Raw genomic sequence first — 14,534 nt, 5'->3', positions numbered from 1 at the left:
CATCTCCCTCTCACACACACCATTAATCATGAAATGGAATGTGACTGTTGGTTTTATCACCTAGCCATCCCTAAATCAATTGTCAGCTCCAGATACCCCTATCTCGAGTAAAACCCATGTCCTTGACCATACGCCTAGACTAGCTGCAGGGAGCTGGAGTAGAAACCATCCCTTTACAAAAACACAGCATTAGTAGAACAGTATATACACTACCGTTCAAACATTTGGGGTCACTTAGAAAGGTCCTTGTTTTCCATGAAAACATACATGAAATGAGTTTGAATAGGAAATATAGCAAAATGAATAGGAAATGTAGTCATTGACAAGGTTAGAAATAATGATTTTTTATTGAAATAATAATTGTGTCCTTCAAACTTTGCTTTCGTCAAATAATCCTCAATTTGCAGCAATTACAGCCTTGGCATTCTAGTTGTCAATTTGTTGAGGTAATCTGAAGAGATTTCACCCCATGCTTCCTGAAGCACCTCCCACAATTGGATTGGCTTGATGGGCACTTCTTACGTACCATACGGTCAAGCTGCTCCCACAACAGATCAATAGGGTTGATATCCGGTGACTGTGCTGGCCACTCCATTATAGACAGAATAACAGCTGACTGCTTCTGCCCTAAATAGTTACTGCATAGTTTGGAGCTGTGCTTTGGGTCATTGTCCTGTTGTAGGAGGAAATTGCCTCCAATCAAGTGCCGTCCACAGGGTATGGCATGGCGATGCAAAATGGAGTGATAGCCTTCCTTCTTCAAGATCCCTTTTCCCCTGTACAAATCTCCCACTTTACCACCACCAAAGCACCCCCAGACCATCACATTGCCTCCACCATGCTTGACAGATGGCATCAAGCACTCCTCCAGCATCTTTTCATTTGGTCTGCGTCTCACAAATGTTCTTCTTTGTGATCCGAACACCTCAAATTTCGATTCGTCTGTCCATAACACTTTTTTCCAATCTTCCTCTGTCCAGTGTCTGTGTTCTTTTGCCCATCTTAATCTTTTATTTTTATTGACCAGTCACCGCTTTCACTGTTGACGTTAAGAGACTGGTGTTTTGCGGTTACTATTTAATGAAGCTGCCAGTTGAGGACTGTATTTGTCCTCTCGCTCAGTTGTGCACCGGGGCCTCCCAACTCCTCTTTCTTTTCTGGTTAGAGCCAGTTTGCGCTGTTCTGTGAAGGGAGTAGTACACAGTATTGTACGAGATCTTCAGTTTCTTGGCAATTTCTCCCATGGAATAGCCTTCATTTCTCAGAACAAGAATAGACTGACGAGTTTCAGAAGGAAGTTATTTGTTTCTGGCCATTTTGAGCCTGTAATCGAACCCACAATTGCTGATGCTCCAGATACTCAACTAGTCTCAAGAAGGCCAGTTTTATTGCTTCTTTAAATCAACACAACAGTTTTCAGCTGTGCTAACATAATTGCAAAAGGGTTTTCTATTGATCAATTAGCCTTTTAAAATGATAAACTTGGATTAGCAAACAACGTGCCATTGGAACACAGGACTGATGGTTGCTGATAATGGGCCTCTGTACGCCTATGTAGATATTCCCTTAAAAATCAGCCGTTTCAGCTACAATAGCCATTTACAACATTAACAATGTCTACACTGTATTTCTGATCAATTTTATGTTATTTTAATGGACAAAAAAATTGCTTTTCTTTCAAAAACAAGGACATTTCTAAGTGACCCCAAAAATTTGAACGGTAGTGTAATTGTCAACTATTAATATTAAACAAAGCAGGTAAATATGTTACATTAACATTTCTCTCACACAGGGTACCAAAACATTTCTGCAGCATTGAAGGTCCCAAAGAACACAGTGGCCTCCATCATTCTTAAATGGAAGATGTTTGGAACCACCAAGACTCTTCCTAGAGCTGGCCGCCCGGACAAACTGAGCAATCAGGGAGAAGGGCCTTGGTCAGGGAGTAATTATAATGCCATTATTGCTTTTGTGCTGAATTTCACTATTTATCAGGGCCACTTGGTGCTTATAATGATGTTTAGGCTACTGATGTTTTCATAATTTGACTGCGCGTCTTGGTGGTTGGGGTATTTTTTTTTATTTTGTCATAAAAATAAGCTATTCCAGCAGTTCTAGTGTTAACTAGTTAGCATCCTATTGATACATTTTATGTCCCCAAAAAACGTGCATAAAAACAGTGAATTTAATGCAGGCCTACCTGCTAGGGTAACTTGGGGTAACCCGCTACCCGGGGTAACTCACCCCCTGCCCATACTTCTCACAGAAACCATATTTAACAAAGGCCATTGAAACTGCTGTTTTCCCCACAATTGCAAGATTTATTGTGCATTGACTGCTTGTGAGAATGCATGTTTCCCTCCCTATTGCACTCGTAACGTGAATGTGCCTCGAGAGGAATATTTCTCGCCTACAGTGCCTTCAGAAAGTATTCATACCCCTTGATTTATTCCACATTGTTGTTACAGCCTGAATTCCAAATTAATTAAATATATTTTTTCTCACACATCTACACGCAATACCCCATAATGACAAAGTGAAAACATGTTTTTAGAAAAGTTTGCTAATTTATTGAAAATTAAATAGAGAAATAGCTCATTTACATAAGTATTCACACCCGAGTCAACACTTTGTAGCAGCACATTTGGCAGCGATTACAGCTTTGAGTGGTCTTGTGTATGTCTATCAGCATTGCACATCTGGATTTGGGGATTTTCTCCCATTCTTCCTTGCAGATTTTCTCAAGCTCTGTTAAGTTAGATAGGGAGCGGCGGTGAACAGCAATCTTCAAGTCCTTTCACAGATTTTCAATGGCATTCAAGTCTGGGCTTTGGCTGGGCCACTCAAGGACTTTCACATTCTTGTACTGAAGCCATTCCAGCATTGCTTTGGCTGTATGCTTGGGGTCATTGTCCTGTTGGAACGTAAATCTTTGCCCCAGTCTAAAGGTCGTTTGCACTCTGAAGCAGGGTCTCATCAAGGATTTGCCTGTATTTGGCTCCATTCATTGTTCCCTCTATCCTTACCATTCTCCCAGTCCCTGCCGCTGAAAACCATCCCCCATAGCATGATGCTGCCACCACCATGCTTCACGGTAATAGCTTTGCATTCAGGCCAAAGAGTAAAAGTTTTGTCTCATCAGACCACAGAATCTTTTGCCTTATGATCTCAGTCTTTCACATGCCTTTTTGCAAACTCCAGGCGTGCTGTCATGTGCCTTTTTCTCAGAGTGGCTTCCGTCTGGCCACTCTCCCATGAAGTCCAGATTGGTAAAGTGCTGTAGAGACTGTTGTCCTTCTGGTAGGTTCTCCCATCTCAGCCAAGGAACTATGATTCTATCAGTGGTCATTGGGTTATAGGTCACCTCCCTGACCAAAGTCCTTCTTGCCAGGTTACTCAGTTTGGTCGGACGGCCAGCTCTAGGCAGTCTGGGTAATCCCATATTTTTTCAATTTCCCAAAGATGGAGACCACTGTGCTCTTGGAAACTTTCAACACTCAATAAATGTTTATACCCTTCCCCAGATATACAGTACCAGTCAAAAGTTTGGACACACCTACTCATTCAAGGGTTTTTCTTTATTTTGACTATTTTCTACATTGTAGAATAATAGTGAAGACATCAAAACTATGAAATAACACATATGTAATCATGTAGTAACCAAAAAAGTGTTAAACAAATCAAAATACATTTTAGATTCTTCAAAGTAGCCACCCTTTGCCTTGATGACAGCTTTGCACACTCTTGGCATTCTCTCAACCAGCTTCAAGAGGTAGTCACCTGGAATGCATTTCAATTAACAGGTGTGCCTTGTTAAAAGTTAATTTGTCAAATTTCTTTCCTTCTTAATGTGTTTCAGCCAATCATGTGTTGTGACAAGGTAGGGGTGGTATACAGAAGATAGCCCTATTTGGTAAAAGACCAAGTCCATATTATGGCAAGAACAGCTCAAATAAGCAAAGAGAAACGACAGTCCATCATTACTTTAAGACATGAAGGTCAGTCAATACGGAAAATGTCAATAACTTTTTCTTCAAGTGCAGTAGCAAAAACCATCAAGCCCTATGATGAAACTGGCTCTCATGAGGACTGCCACAGGAAAGGAAGACCCAGAGTTACCTCTGCTGCAGAGGATAAGTTCATTAGAGTTAACGGCACCTCAGATTACAGCCCAAATAAATGGTTCAGAGATCAAGTAACAGACACATCTCAACATCAACTGTTCAGAGGAGACCGCGTGAATCAGGCCTTAATGGTCGAATTGCTGCAAAGAAACCACTATTAAAAAGGACACCAATAATAATAAGAGAATTGCTTGGGCCAAGAAACACGAGCAACGGACAATAGACCGGTGGAAATCTGTCCTTTGGTCTGATGAGTCCATATTTGAGATTTTTGGTTCCAACCGCCATGTCTTTGTGAGTCGCAGAGCAGATGAATGGTTGATCTCCGCATGTGTGGTTCCCACCGTGAAGCATAGAGAAGGAGGTGTGATGGTGTGGGGGTGCTTTGCTGGTGACACTGTCTGATTTATTTAGAATTCAAGGCACACTTAACCAGCATGGCCACCACAGCATTCTGCAGCGATACGCCATCCCATCTGGTTTGCGCTTAGTGGGACTATTATTTGTTCTTCAACAGGACAATGATTTTTTTAAAAACACCTCCAGGCTGTGTTAGGGCTATTTGACCAAGAAGGAGAGCGATGGAGTGCTGCATCAGATGACCTGGCCACCACAATCACCCGATCTCAACCCAATTGAGATGGTTTGGGATGAGTCGGACCGCAGAGTGAAGGAAAAACAGCCAACAAGTGCTCAGCATATGTGGGAACACCAAGACTTTTGGAAAAGCATTCCTCATGAAGCTGGTTGAGAGAATGCCAAAAGTGTGCAAAGCTGTCATCAAGGCAAAGGGTGGCTACTTTGAAGAATCTAAATCTTTTTTTTTTTTTGGTTGTTTAACACCTTTTTGGTTACTACATGATTCCATATGTGTTATTTCATAGTTTTGATGTCTTTACTATTATTCTACAATGTAGAAAATAGTAAAAATAAAGAAAAACCATTGAATGAGTAGGTGTGTCCAAACTTTTGACTGGTACTGTATGCCTCATAACAATTCCACCTATGGACAGTTCCTTGGACTTCATGGTATAGTTTCTGCTCTGACATGCACTGTCAACTGTGGGACGTTATATAGACAGGTGTGTTTATTTCTAAATCATGTCCAAACAATTGAATTGGCCACAGGTGGGCTCCAATCAAGTTGTAGTGACATCTCAAGGATGATCAAAGGAAATTGGATTAACCTGAGCTCAATTTGAAGTGTCATAGCAAAGGGGTGTGAATACTTATGTAAATGAGATTTCTGTATTTCATTTTCATTACATTTGCAAAAAATAAATGATTTTTTTTTTTGCATTTGTCATTTGTGTGTAAATGGGTGACAAAAAAACATTATTGAATCCATTTTGAATTCAGGCTGTAACAACAAAATGGGGAATACGTTTTTTATTTTATTTTATTTCACCTTTATTTAACCAGGTAAACCAGTTGAGAACAAGTTCTCATTTACAACTGCGACCTGGCCAAGATAAAGCAAAGCAGTGCGATAAAAACAACAACACAGAGTTACATATGGGGTAAAACAAAACAAAGTCAAAAATACAACATAAATAAATATATATACAGTGTGTGCAAATGTAGCAAGTTATGGAGGTAAGGCAATACATAGGCTATAGTGCAAAATAATTACAATTAGTATTAACACTGGAATGATAGATGTGCAAGAGATGATGTGCAAATAGAGATACTGGGGTACAAATGAGCAAAATAAATAACAATATAGGGATGAGGTAGTTGGGCGAGCTAATTTCAGATGGGCTGTGTACAGGTGCAGTGATCGGTAACGTGCTCTGACAACTGATGCTTAAAGTTAGTGAGGGAGATAAGTGTCTCCAGCTTCAGAGATTTTTGCAATTTGTTCCAGTCATTGGCAGCAGAGAACTGGAAGGAATGGCGGCCAAAGGAGGTGTTGGCTTTGGGGATGACCAGTGAGATATACCCGCTGGAGCGCAGACTACGGGTGGGTGTTGCTATGGTGACCAATGAGCTAAGATAAGGCGGGGATTTGCCTAGCATTGATTTATAGATGGCCTGGAGCCAGTGGGTTTGGCGACGAATATGTAGTGAGGACCAGCCAACAAGAGCGTACAGGTCACAGTGGTGGGTAGTATATGGGGCTTTGGAGACAAAACGGATGGCACTGTGATAGACTACATCCAATTTGCTGAGTAGAGTGTTGGAGGCTATTTTGTAAATGACATCGCCGAAGTCAAGGATCGGTAGGATAGTCAGTTTTACGAGGGCATGTTTGGCAGCATGAGTGAAGGAGGCTTTGTTGCGAAATAGGAAACCGATTCTAGATTTAACTTTGGATTGGAGATTCTTAATGTGAGTCTGGAAGGAGAGTTTACAGTCTAACCAGACACCTAGATATTTGTAGTTGTCCACATACTCTAGGTCAGACCCGTCGAGAGTAGTGATTCTAGTCGGGTGGGCGGGTGCAAGCAGCGTTCGGTTGAAGAGCATGCATTTAGTTTTACTAGTGTTTAAGAGCAGTTGGAGGCTACTGAAGGAGTGTTGTATGGCATTGAAGCTCGTTTGGAGGTTTGTTAACACAGTGTCCAATGAAGGGCCAGATGTATACAAAATGGTGTCGTCTGCGTAGAGGTGGATCTGAGAGTCACCAGCAGCAAGAGCGACTTCATTGATATACACAGAGAAAAGAGTCGGCCCAAGAATTGAACCCTGTGGCACCCCCATAGAGACTGCCATAGGTCCAGACAACAGGCCCTCCGATTTGACACATTGAACTCTATCTGAGAAGTAGTTGGTGAACCAGGCGAGGCAGTCATTTGAGAAACCAAGGCTATTTAGTCAAGGGGTATGAATAATTTCTGAAGGCACTGTAGAATGCACACAACAAGCCGACTAGGTAAATAGATCAACTATTCTACTACTTTTCTGTTCATTACTCCTTTTGTTTGTAGAGGAAAAGTAAATGTGGACTGTTCTAGCATCTTTAAAGTGCGCCTCGGCAGAAATATTTGTTGATGTTCCATATTTATTTGCCATGGTGCAGCGCCACAGCTAAATGACTGCAGCGGAAACACTGACTAAACAAACAAAGGATGTGAAAGAGCCAGACAGAAGTTGTACTAACTGTGATCAGCTCAGAGCCTAGTTTGGTCTATGACGAATCCACTGAGCAGGGAATCTCCACTGTAATGTGACTGAGGAGTGTGTGTGCCAGGACTGATGAGAACATGTCCAGACAAGCACACAACACGCTTTGCCAGAGAAAGGGTGTGAAAGCTTGTCTGTGTCCAATCCAAAACAGCAGTAGCCTAAACCAGGGGTTCCCAAACTTTTTCACTCAGGCTCCTCTTCCAGCATTGGGGAACACCCCCCGCGCGCCACATCTATTTCTATGGGCACAAGCACTGTTCATGACACAAACTGTTCACACCACTCTTGCTGGCGGAGAGAACATTTTGCAGGTTTAAAGCTTATTTCCTGCAATTCTATATATTATTCATTTTGTCATGGGGTGCAGAGAAAAGTTTACAGTCTTAAAGCACATATCCTGCAATTCTACACATCCAGCCCTACTGGATGCCTCATCTGTTTATGCTGTTGACCACTCTTTAGCCTATTCATGTATGCCATACATTTACAGCAGGCAAAACCAGAGCAAACATGGATGCCAAACCCACTAACCCAGAGCATACACGTATGGAATGACAACAAACTACAGAGAGTGGAGTTGGCTGAAGCAGAAAACCAATCAGTGGTGATCAAGCACCAGCCACTCCAGTGCTTCTAGGGAAACGAGAAAGATCCAACAGTGTGTTCTCAGACTGACATGGTAGCGTGAGAGATGTGACATGTGGAATACAGAGGAGTCTGAGTCACAGTGGGCCATGGAAGGTTGTTTAAGGAAGGTCGCACACAAAATGTCTTGAAGGGAAACAGAGTCAACTGTCAGATACTATAAAGTGTCCTCACCTCAGTAGCAGCTATTCATAACTGTTTTTGGACAGACACTTACTCCTTCCATGACAACGCCTCATACTGCTTCTAAATAGAACACTGTCATGCTAGTTGTCACTCAAATGCTGTGTGTTTGGGTCCCATGACTGTTTCATTCCAGTATACTTCTCTCTCCAGTCAAACGCATGCTAGTTATCTAGCATGACTGAAAGAGAAAAGGGCTTGAAGCAACAGCAGGAGGCTGTCTCTTTTCAATAGCGTTTTTCTGTACACGCACGCCCTCTCTGACTTTGAATGGGGTGGAGGAGAACATTCCGGAATGACAGAAATAAAGTGTTTGGAGTGTATGGAATGTCTTCCCTGATAAACAGGAATTCTGAGGGACTCCACCTACTGTCTCTAGACTAAATGGGAATTTCCCTGGGAACAAGACTGCGAACAGTACTGGAGGAGACCCAGAGCATCAAACTGAATTAAACTGAAATTAATAGAATATACATACTCATACACATTATTTTGGCACCACTAGTACCAAAGATTGTCAGAATTCCTGGCAGAATGTTACATTTTGTTTTGTTACCAACATGAGGAAGCATGACAACATCTGTAACTCAGCTAAGAGCCTCTTGTATTCACATATGCTGAGTCTGCAGTTCCATTGACTTACTGTACAGTAAGTAAATGGGAGAGTTTGTAGAGTAAATGCAAAAATGTAGCCTAGGTGATTATTTATTTACCTGTAGAAGGTCATCGCTGAGGACTTCTGTTTTCTCTGCTCTGTGGATGAGAAAACACAACAGGAGATAGATTAGGTTTGACAGCTACTGATTAGAGACACTTTGTATGTGCAAACACTGTCAATGCAATGAGGCCTTTCCAGGCAGACTAGATTCCACACAGTGCAGTAGAACAGGGTCAGGTATTATGGCCAGGCATCTCTCCATGTGAACCACTGCACTAGCCTGGTTACCAACCACACTGTTTGAACAGCATTATACAACACTACTATGGTACATTGTTGCCTTGGTGAGACAACAGGGAGTTGGTTGAAGCACAGACAGACTGGCACCCAGTCTAGAAAACCACATGAAAGCCCGACCGACAACGTTTACATTTTACATTTACGTCATTTAGCAGACGCTCTTATCCAGAGCGACTTACATTATTGAGTGCATACATTTTTATTTTTTTTTCATACTGGCCCCCCCTGGGAATCAAACCCACAACCTACCAAATCGGTTGACAAATCGGTTGACAAATATTGTTGGCTGATATTAGCCTTGCACAGCAATATTTGTATCGGTCTTTATTCCACAGATAAAGAACAGATATTATATACATAGCATAAACAAACACGTCTGCTCATTTTCTTAAAATGTTCAATGGTTGGCACCCAAATGCTGAAGAGGGCACTCTACAAGCTGCTCATTGAACATCATTCAGCCCTAGGAACTTGAAAGTAGGCATGGTGGTTTGATGGTGAGTAGCTTGCCACAGCCAGCGTATTTGAAAAGGAAATAATCTAAAGTACACTTCACCAAGCAAGCAGCCCTGTCCTCATCACATTCTCACTTAATGTTAGCTTAGCTATCTAGCCAGCAAGGTAGTTAGCTTAGCTAGCAAGCTAACAATCTGTGCTACTTATGTGACAACACTGGACTGGCGGCATAGTGAACACTCGGGTCTTCATTCTAAAATAACACTCTTACTGTCTGGGCCTATTATGTTAGCTAGTGAGCTTATTTAGTTAGTTTTTCGAAATATACAATCTGGAAAAAGCAAGACATATCATTTAGGCCGTGCTTGCATTCATGATGAGATAGATAGCTAGCTACCGTTAGCTACTAGCTATCTAAATTAGAACGTGTGACTAAAAACAGTGCAGCAAGCATTTGCCTGCATAAACGTTCAGTCATCAACGCATGCCATTCGCCGTTGAAATTTATAGCCAATACATTTTGTATTGAATAACAGTGTAATGTACATATAGTTTCGGTACGAAAACATTGTCGTAATGAAAAGCTAGGGTGTACTTGTCATAACGTACTCTCATTGCAAGGTTGCCATAAAGTGTTTGTTTTCATGACCTTTAACTGCTGTAAATCCACTCAAGACAAAAGCTGACACCTAGTGGTGACATTACTAACTGCATGTTACTGCGTTTCAATGTTTATTTGTGAACTTTTGAACTGTGCAGTTTCAGATTTACTTCGAGACAATGTTTAATTCATTCAGCCAGAACACTCCTCGTGGTACTTATTATCCACTGCCATTGACAGACACATCTTTAAGTGGTACCGAAAAAGGTAAACTAAACAGGTTTTGTATTTACTGTTGTATTTATTGAGGATATAGTTGCGTTTTGGTGGATATCATGTAAACTAGTATTGCAAGGTATACCGGTACCACGGTAATATCACGGTACCAAAACGTCATAAATCTTATAATACCAACATTTTAGAATACTGTAGTACCGTTTCATATGATGATAACATATTTTTCGGTCGTACCGATCTAAAGAAACTGCTGCCGCCTTTTATAAAATGTTAATAAAGTCAGTTTTGCTTAAGTTCAACTGAATTTGAACAACAGCCACTACTATGCGCCGGTCCAATAATATCCACTTCACTTTCATGCGCATATCAACTCTGCCTAGAAGGTCACATCCCAGAGTCGCCTCTTCACTGTTGACGTTGAGATTCACCAAACAATATTTTGAAAGAGGAAGCAAAGTACTTTAAGCATATGTTATTTTGCGGGTACTATTTAATGAAGCTGCCAGTTGAGGACCTGTGAGGCGCCTGTTTCTCAAACTAGACACTCTTAATGTATTTGTTTGCTCAGTAGTGCACCGGGGCCTCCCAACTCCTCTTTCTATTCTGGTTAGAGCCAGTTTGCGCTGTTCTGTGAAGGGAGTAGTACACAGCGTTGTACGAGATCTTCAGTTTCTTGGCAATTTCTCGCATGGAATAGCCTTCATTTCTCAGAACAAGAATAGACTGACGAGTTTCAGAAGAAAGTCCTTTGTTTCTGGCCATTTTGAGCCTGTAATCGAACCCACAATTGCTGATGCTCCAGATACTCAACTAGTCTCAAGAAGGCCAGTTTTATTGCTTCTTTAATCAGCACAACCGTTTTCAGCTGTGCTAACATAATTGCAAAAGGGTTTTCTAATGAGCAATTAACCTTTTAAAATGATAAACTTGGATTAGCAAACACAACGTGCCATTGGAACACAGGACTGATGGTTGCTGATAAATGGGCCTCTTTACGCCTATGTAGATATTCCATTAAAAATCAGCCGTTTCCAGCTACATTTGCCATTTACAACATTAGCAATGTCTACACTGTATTTCTGTTCAATTTGATGTTATTTTAATGGACAAAAAAAATGCTTTTCTTTCGAAAACAAGGACATTTCTAAGTGACCCCAAACTTTTGAACGGTAGTGTATATAAATTATCCGTAATGGTGAGCAGGAATGCAGACCCTGATGAGTCTTTTGTTATACACTGAGTGTACAAAACATTAGGAACACCTTCCTACTATTGCATTGTGCCCCCTTTTGCCCTCAGAACAGCCTAAATTCATCAGGGCAAGGACTCAACAAGGAGTCAAAAGCATTCCAGAGGGATGCTGGCCCATGTTGACTCCAATGCATCCCACAGTTGTGTCAAGTTGTCTGGATGTCCTTTGGGTGGTGGACTTTTCTTAATACACATGGGAAACTGTTGAGTGTGAAAAACCCAGCAGCGTTGCAGTTCTTGACACAATCAAACTGGTGCGCCTGGCACCTATCGTCATACACCGTTCAAAGGTACTTAAATATTGTGTCTTGCCAATTCACCCTCTGAATGGCACACATACACAATCCATGTCTCAATTGTCTCAAGGCTTAAAAAGCCTACTTTAACCTGTCTCCTCCCCTTCATCTACACTGACTGAAGTGGATTTAACAGGTGGCATCAATAAGGGATCATAGCTTTCAACTGGATTCACCTGCTTAGTACATGGCATGGTGTTCCTTATGTTTTGTACACTCAGTGTATTTGTATCTTTATTACATTGGAGCAGCTCGCAGATACATTGTATACTTTAATTGCCTGTTATAAACATGGGCAGAGAAAACAGCTCAGCTCTAGGCTAAACAGTTCTAAAATACACCTATCATTCCAAAATCATGGTCCCCCCCTTTGCTGCTTTAACAGCTTCCATGCTTCTGCGAAGGCTTTCCACTAGATGTTGGAACATTGCTGCAGGGACTTGCTTCCATTCAGCCACAAGAGCATTAGTGAAGTCGGGCACTGATGTTGGGCGATTAGGCCTGGCTCGCAGTCAGTGTTCCAATTCATCCAAAATGTGTTCAATGGGGTTGAGGTAAGGGATATGTGCAAGCCAGTCAAGTTCTTCCACACCGATCTCGACAAACCATTTCTGTATGAAACTCGCTTTGTGCACGGGTCATTGTCATGCTGAAACAGGAAAGGGCCTTCCCATACTGTTGCCAGAAAGTTGGAAGCAGAGAATTGTCTAGAATGTCACTGTACTACAAAAGGAAAACCAGCCACGTCGCCGACACCGACGTCTCGCTTCCAGACAAGCTAAACACCTTCTTCGCCCGCTTTGAGGATAACACAGTGCCACTGACGAGGCCCACTACCAAGGACTGTGGCCTCTCCTTCTCCGACGTGATTAAGACATTTAAGCATGTTAACCCCAGCAAGGCTGCCGGCCCAGACCTCTACCTTACCTGTCACCCTAGACCCACTTCAATTTGCTTACCACCCCAACAGATCCACAGACGATGCAATCGCCATCACACTACCCTATCCCATCCGGACAAGAGGAATACCTATGTAAGAATGATGTTCATTGACTATAGCTCAGCATTCAACACCATAGCACCCTCCAAGCTCATCATTAAGCTCGAGGCCCTGGATCTGAACCCCGCCCTGTGCAACTGGGTCCTGGACTTCCTGACGGGCCGCCCCCAGGTGGTGAAGGTAGGAAACAACATCTCCACTTTGCTGATCCTCAACACTGGGGCCCCACAAGGGTGCGTGCTCAGCCCCCTCCTGTACTCCCTGTTCACCCATGACTGCGTGGCAAAGCACACCTCCAACTCAATCATCAAGTTTGTAGACGACACAACAGTAGTAGGCTTGATTACCAACAATGACGAGACCGCCTACAGGGAGGAAGTGAGGACTCGGAGTGTGGTGCCAGGAAAATAACCTCTCACTCAACATCAACAAAACAAAGGAGATGATCGTGGACTTCAGGAAACAGCAGAGGGTGCACCCCCCTATCCACATCGACGGGACCGCAGTGGAGAAGGTGGAAAGCTTCAAGTTCCTTGGCATACACATCACTGACAAACTGAAATGGTCCACCCACGCAGACAGTGTGGTGAAGAACGCGCAACAGAGCCTCTTCAACCTCAGGAGGCTGAAGAAATTCAGCTTGGCACCTAAAACCCTCACAAACTTTTACAGATGCACAATTGAGAGCATCCCGTCAGGCTGTATCACCACCTGGTACGGCAACTGCACTGCCCACAACCGCAGGGCTTTCCAGAGGGTGGTGCGGTCTGCCGAACGCGTTATCAGGGGCAAACTACCTGCCCTCCAAGACACATACAGCACCCAATGTCACAGAAAGGCCAAAAAGATCATCAAGGACATCAACCACCCGAGCAACTGCCTGTTCACCCCGCTATCATCCAGAAGGCGAGGTCAGTACAGGTGCATCAAAGCTGGGACCGAGAGAATGAAAAACAGCTTCTATCTCAAGGCCATCAGACTGTTAAATAGCCATCACTAGCACATTAGAGGCTGCTGCTGCCTATTGAAATCACTGGCCACTTTAAGAAATGGAACACTAGTCACTTTAATCATGTTTACAGTCACTTTAATAATGTTTACATATCTTGCACTACTCATCTCATATGTATATACTGCAGTCTATTCTATAATATTCGACTGTATCTTAGTCCATGCCGCTCTGTCATTGCTTGTCCATATATGTATATTTTCTTAAATTCCATTCCTTACTAGTTTTGTGTGTATTAGGTATATGTCGTGAAATTGTTAGATATTACTTGTTAGATATTACTGCACTGTCGGAGCTAGAAACACAAGCATTTTGCTACACCCGCTATAACATCTGCTAAACACGTGTATGTGACAAATAAAATTTGATCTGTATGCTGTAGCGTTAAGATTTCCCTTCACTGGAACTAAGGGGCCTAGCCCGAAACATGAAAAACAGCCCCAGACCATTATTCCTCCTCTACTAAACTTTACAGTTGGCACTATGCATTCGGGCAGGTAGCGTTCTCCTGGCTTCCGCCAAACCCAGATTCGTCCGTCGGATTGCCAGATGGCAAAGCGTGATTCATCACTCCAGAGAACGCATTTCCACTGCTCCAGAGTCCAATGGCGGCGAGCTTTACACCTCTCCAGCCGACGCTTGGCA

At 42.5% G+C, this 14,534-nt stretch overlaps 1 protein-coding gene across 2 annotated transcripts in view; it reads right to left on the bottom strand.

The window, feature by feature from the left end:
• Positions 1-14,534, bottom strand: part of arhgap17a (Rho GTPase activating protein 17a) — a 74,327-nt gene that overhangs the window by 36,879 nt on the left and 22,914 nt on the right. For both annotated transcript variants that reach the window (XM_084141845.1, XM_084141846.1), the window contains exon 2: positions 8,795-8,834. In XM_084141845.1, coding sequence (XP_083997971.1) covers positions 8,795-8,834 — 40 coding nt within the window. The remainder of the gene's footprint in view (positions 1-8,794; positions 8,835-14,534) is intronic.

The sequence above is a fragment of the Coregonus lavaretus genome, assembly GCF_964263955.1.
Source record: "Coregonus lavaretus genome assembly, chromosome: 25".
NCBI classification, from domain to species: domain Eukaryota; kingdom Metazoa; phylum Chordata; class Actinopteri; order Salmoniformes; family Salmonidae; genus Coregonus; species Coregonus lavaretus.
The sequence above is the reverse complement of the archived record's forward strand: the minus strand, read 5'-3'. Positions and strand labels throughout refer to the sequence as shown.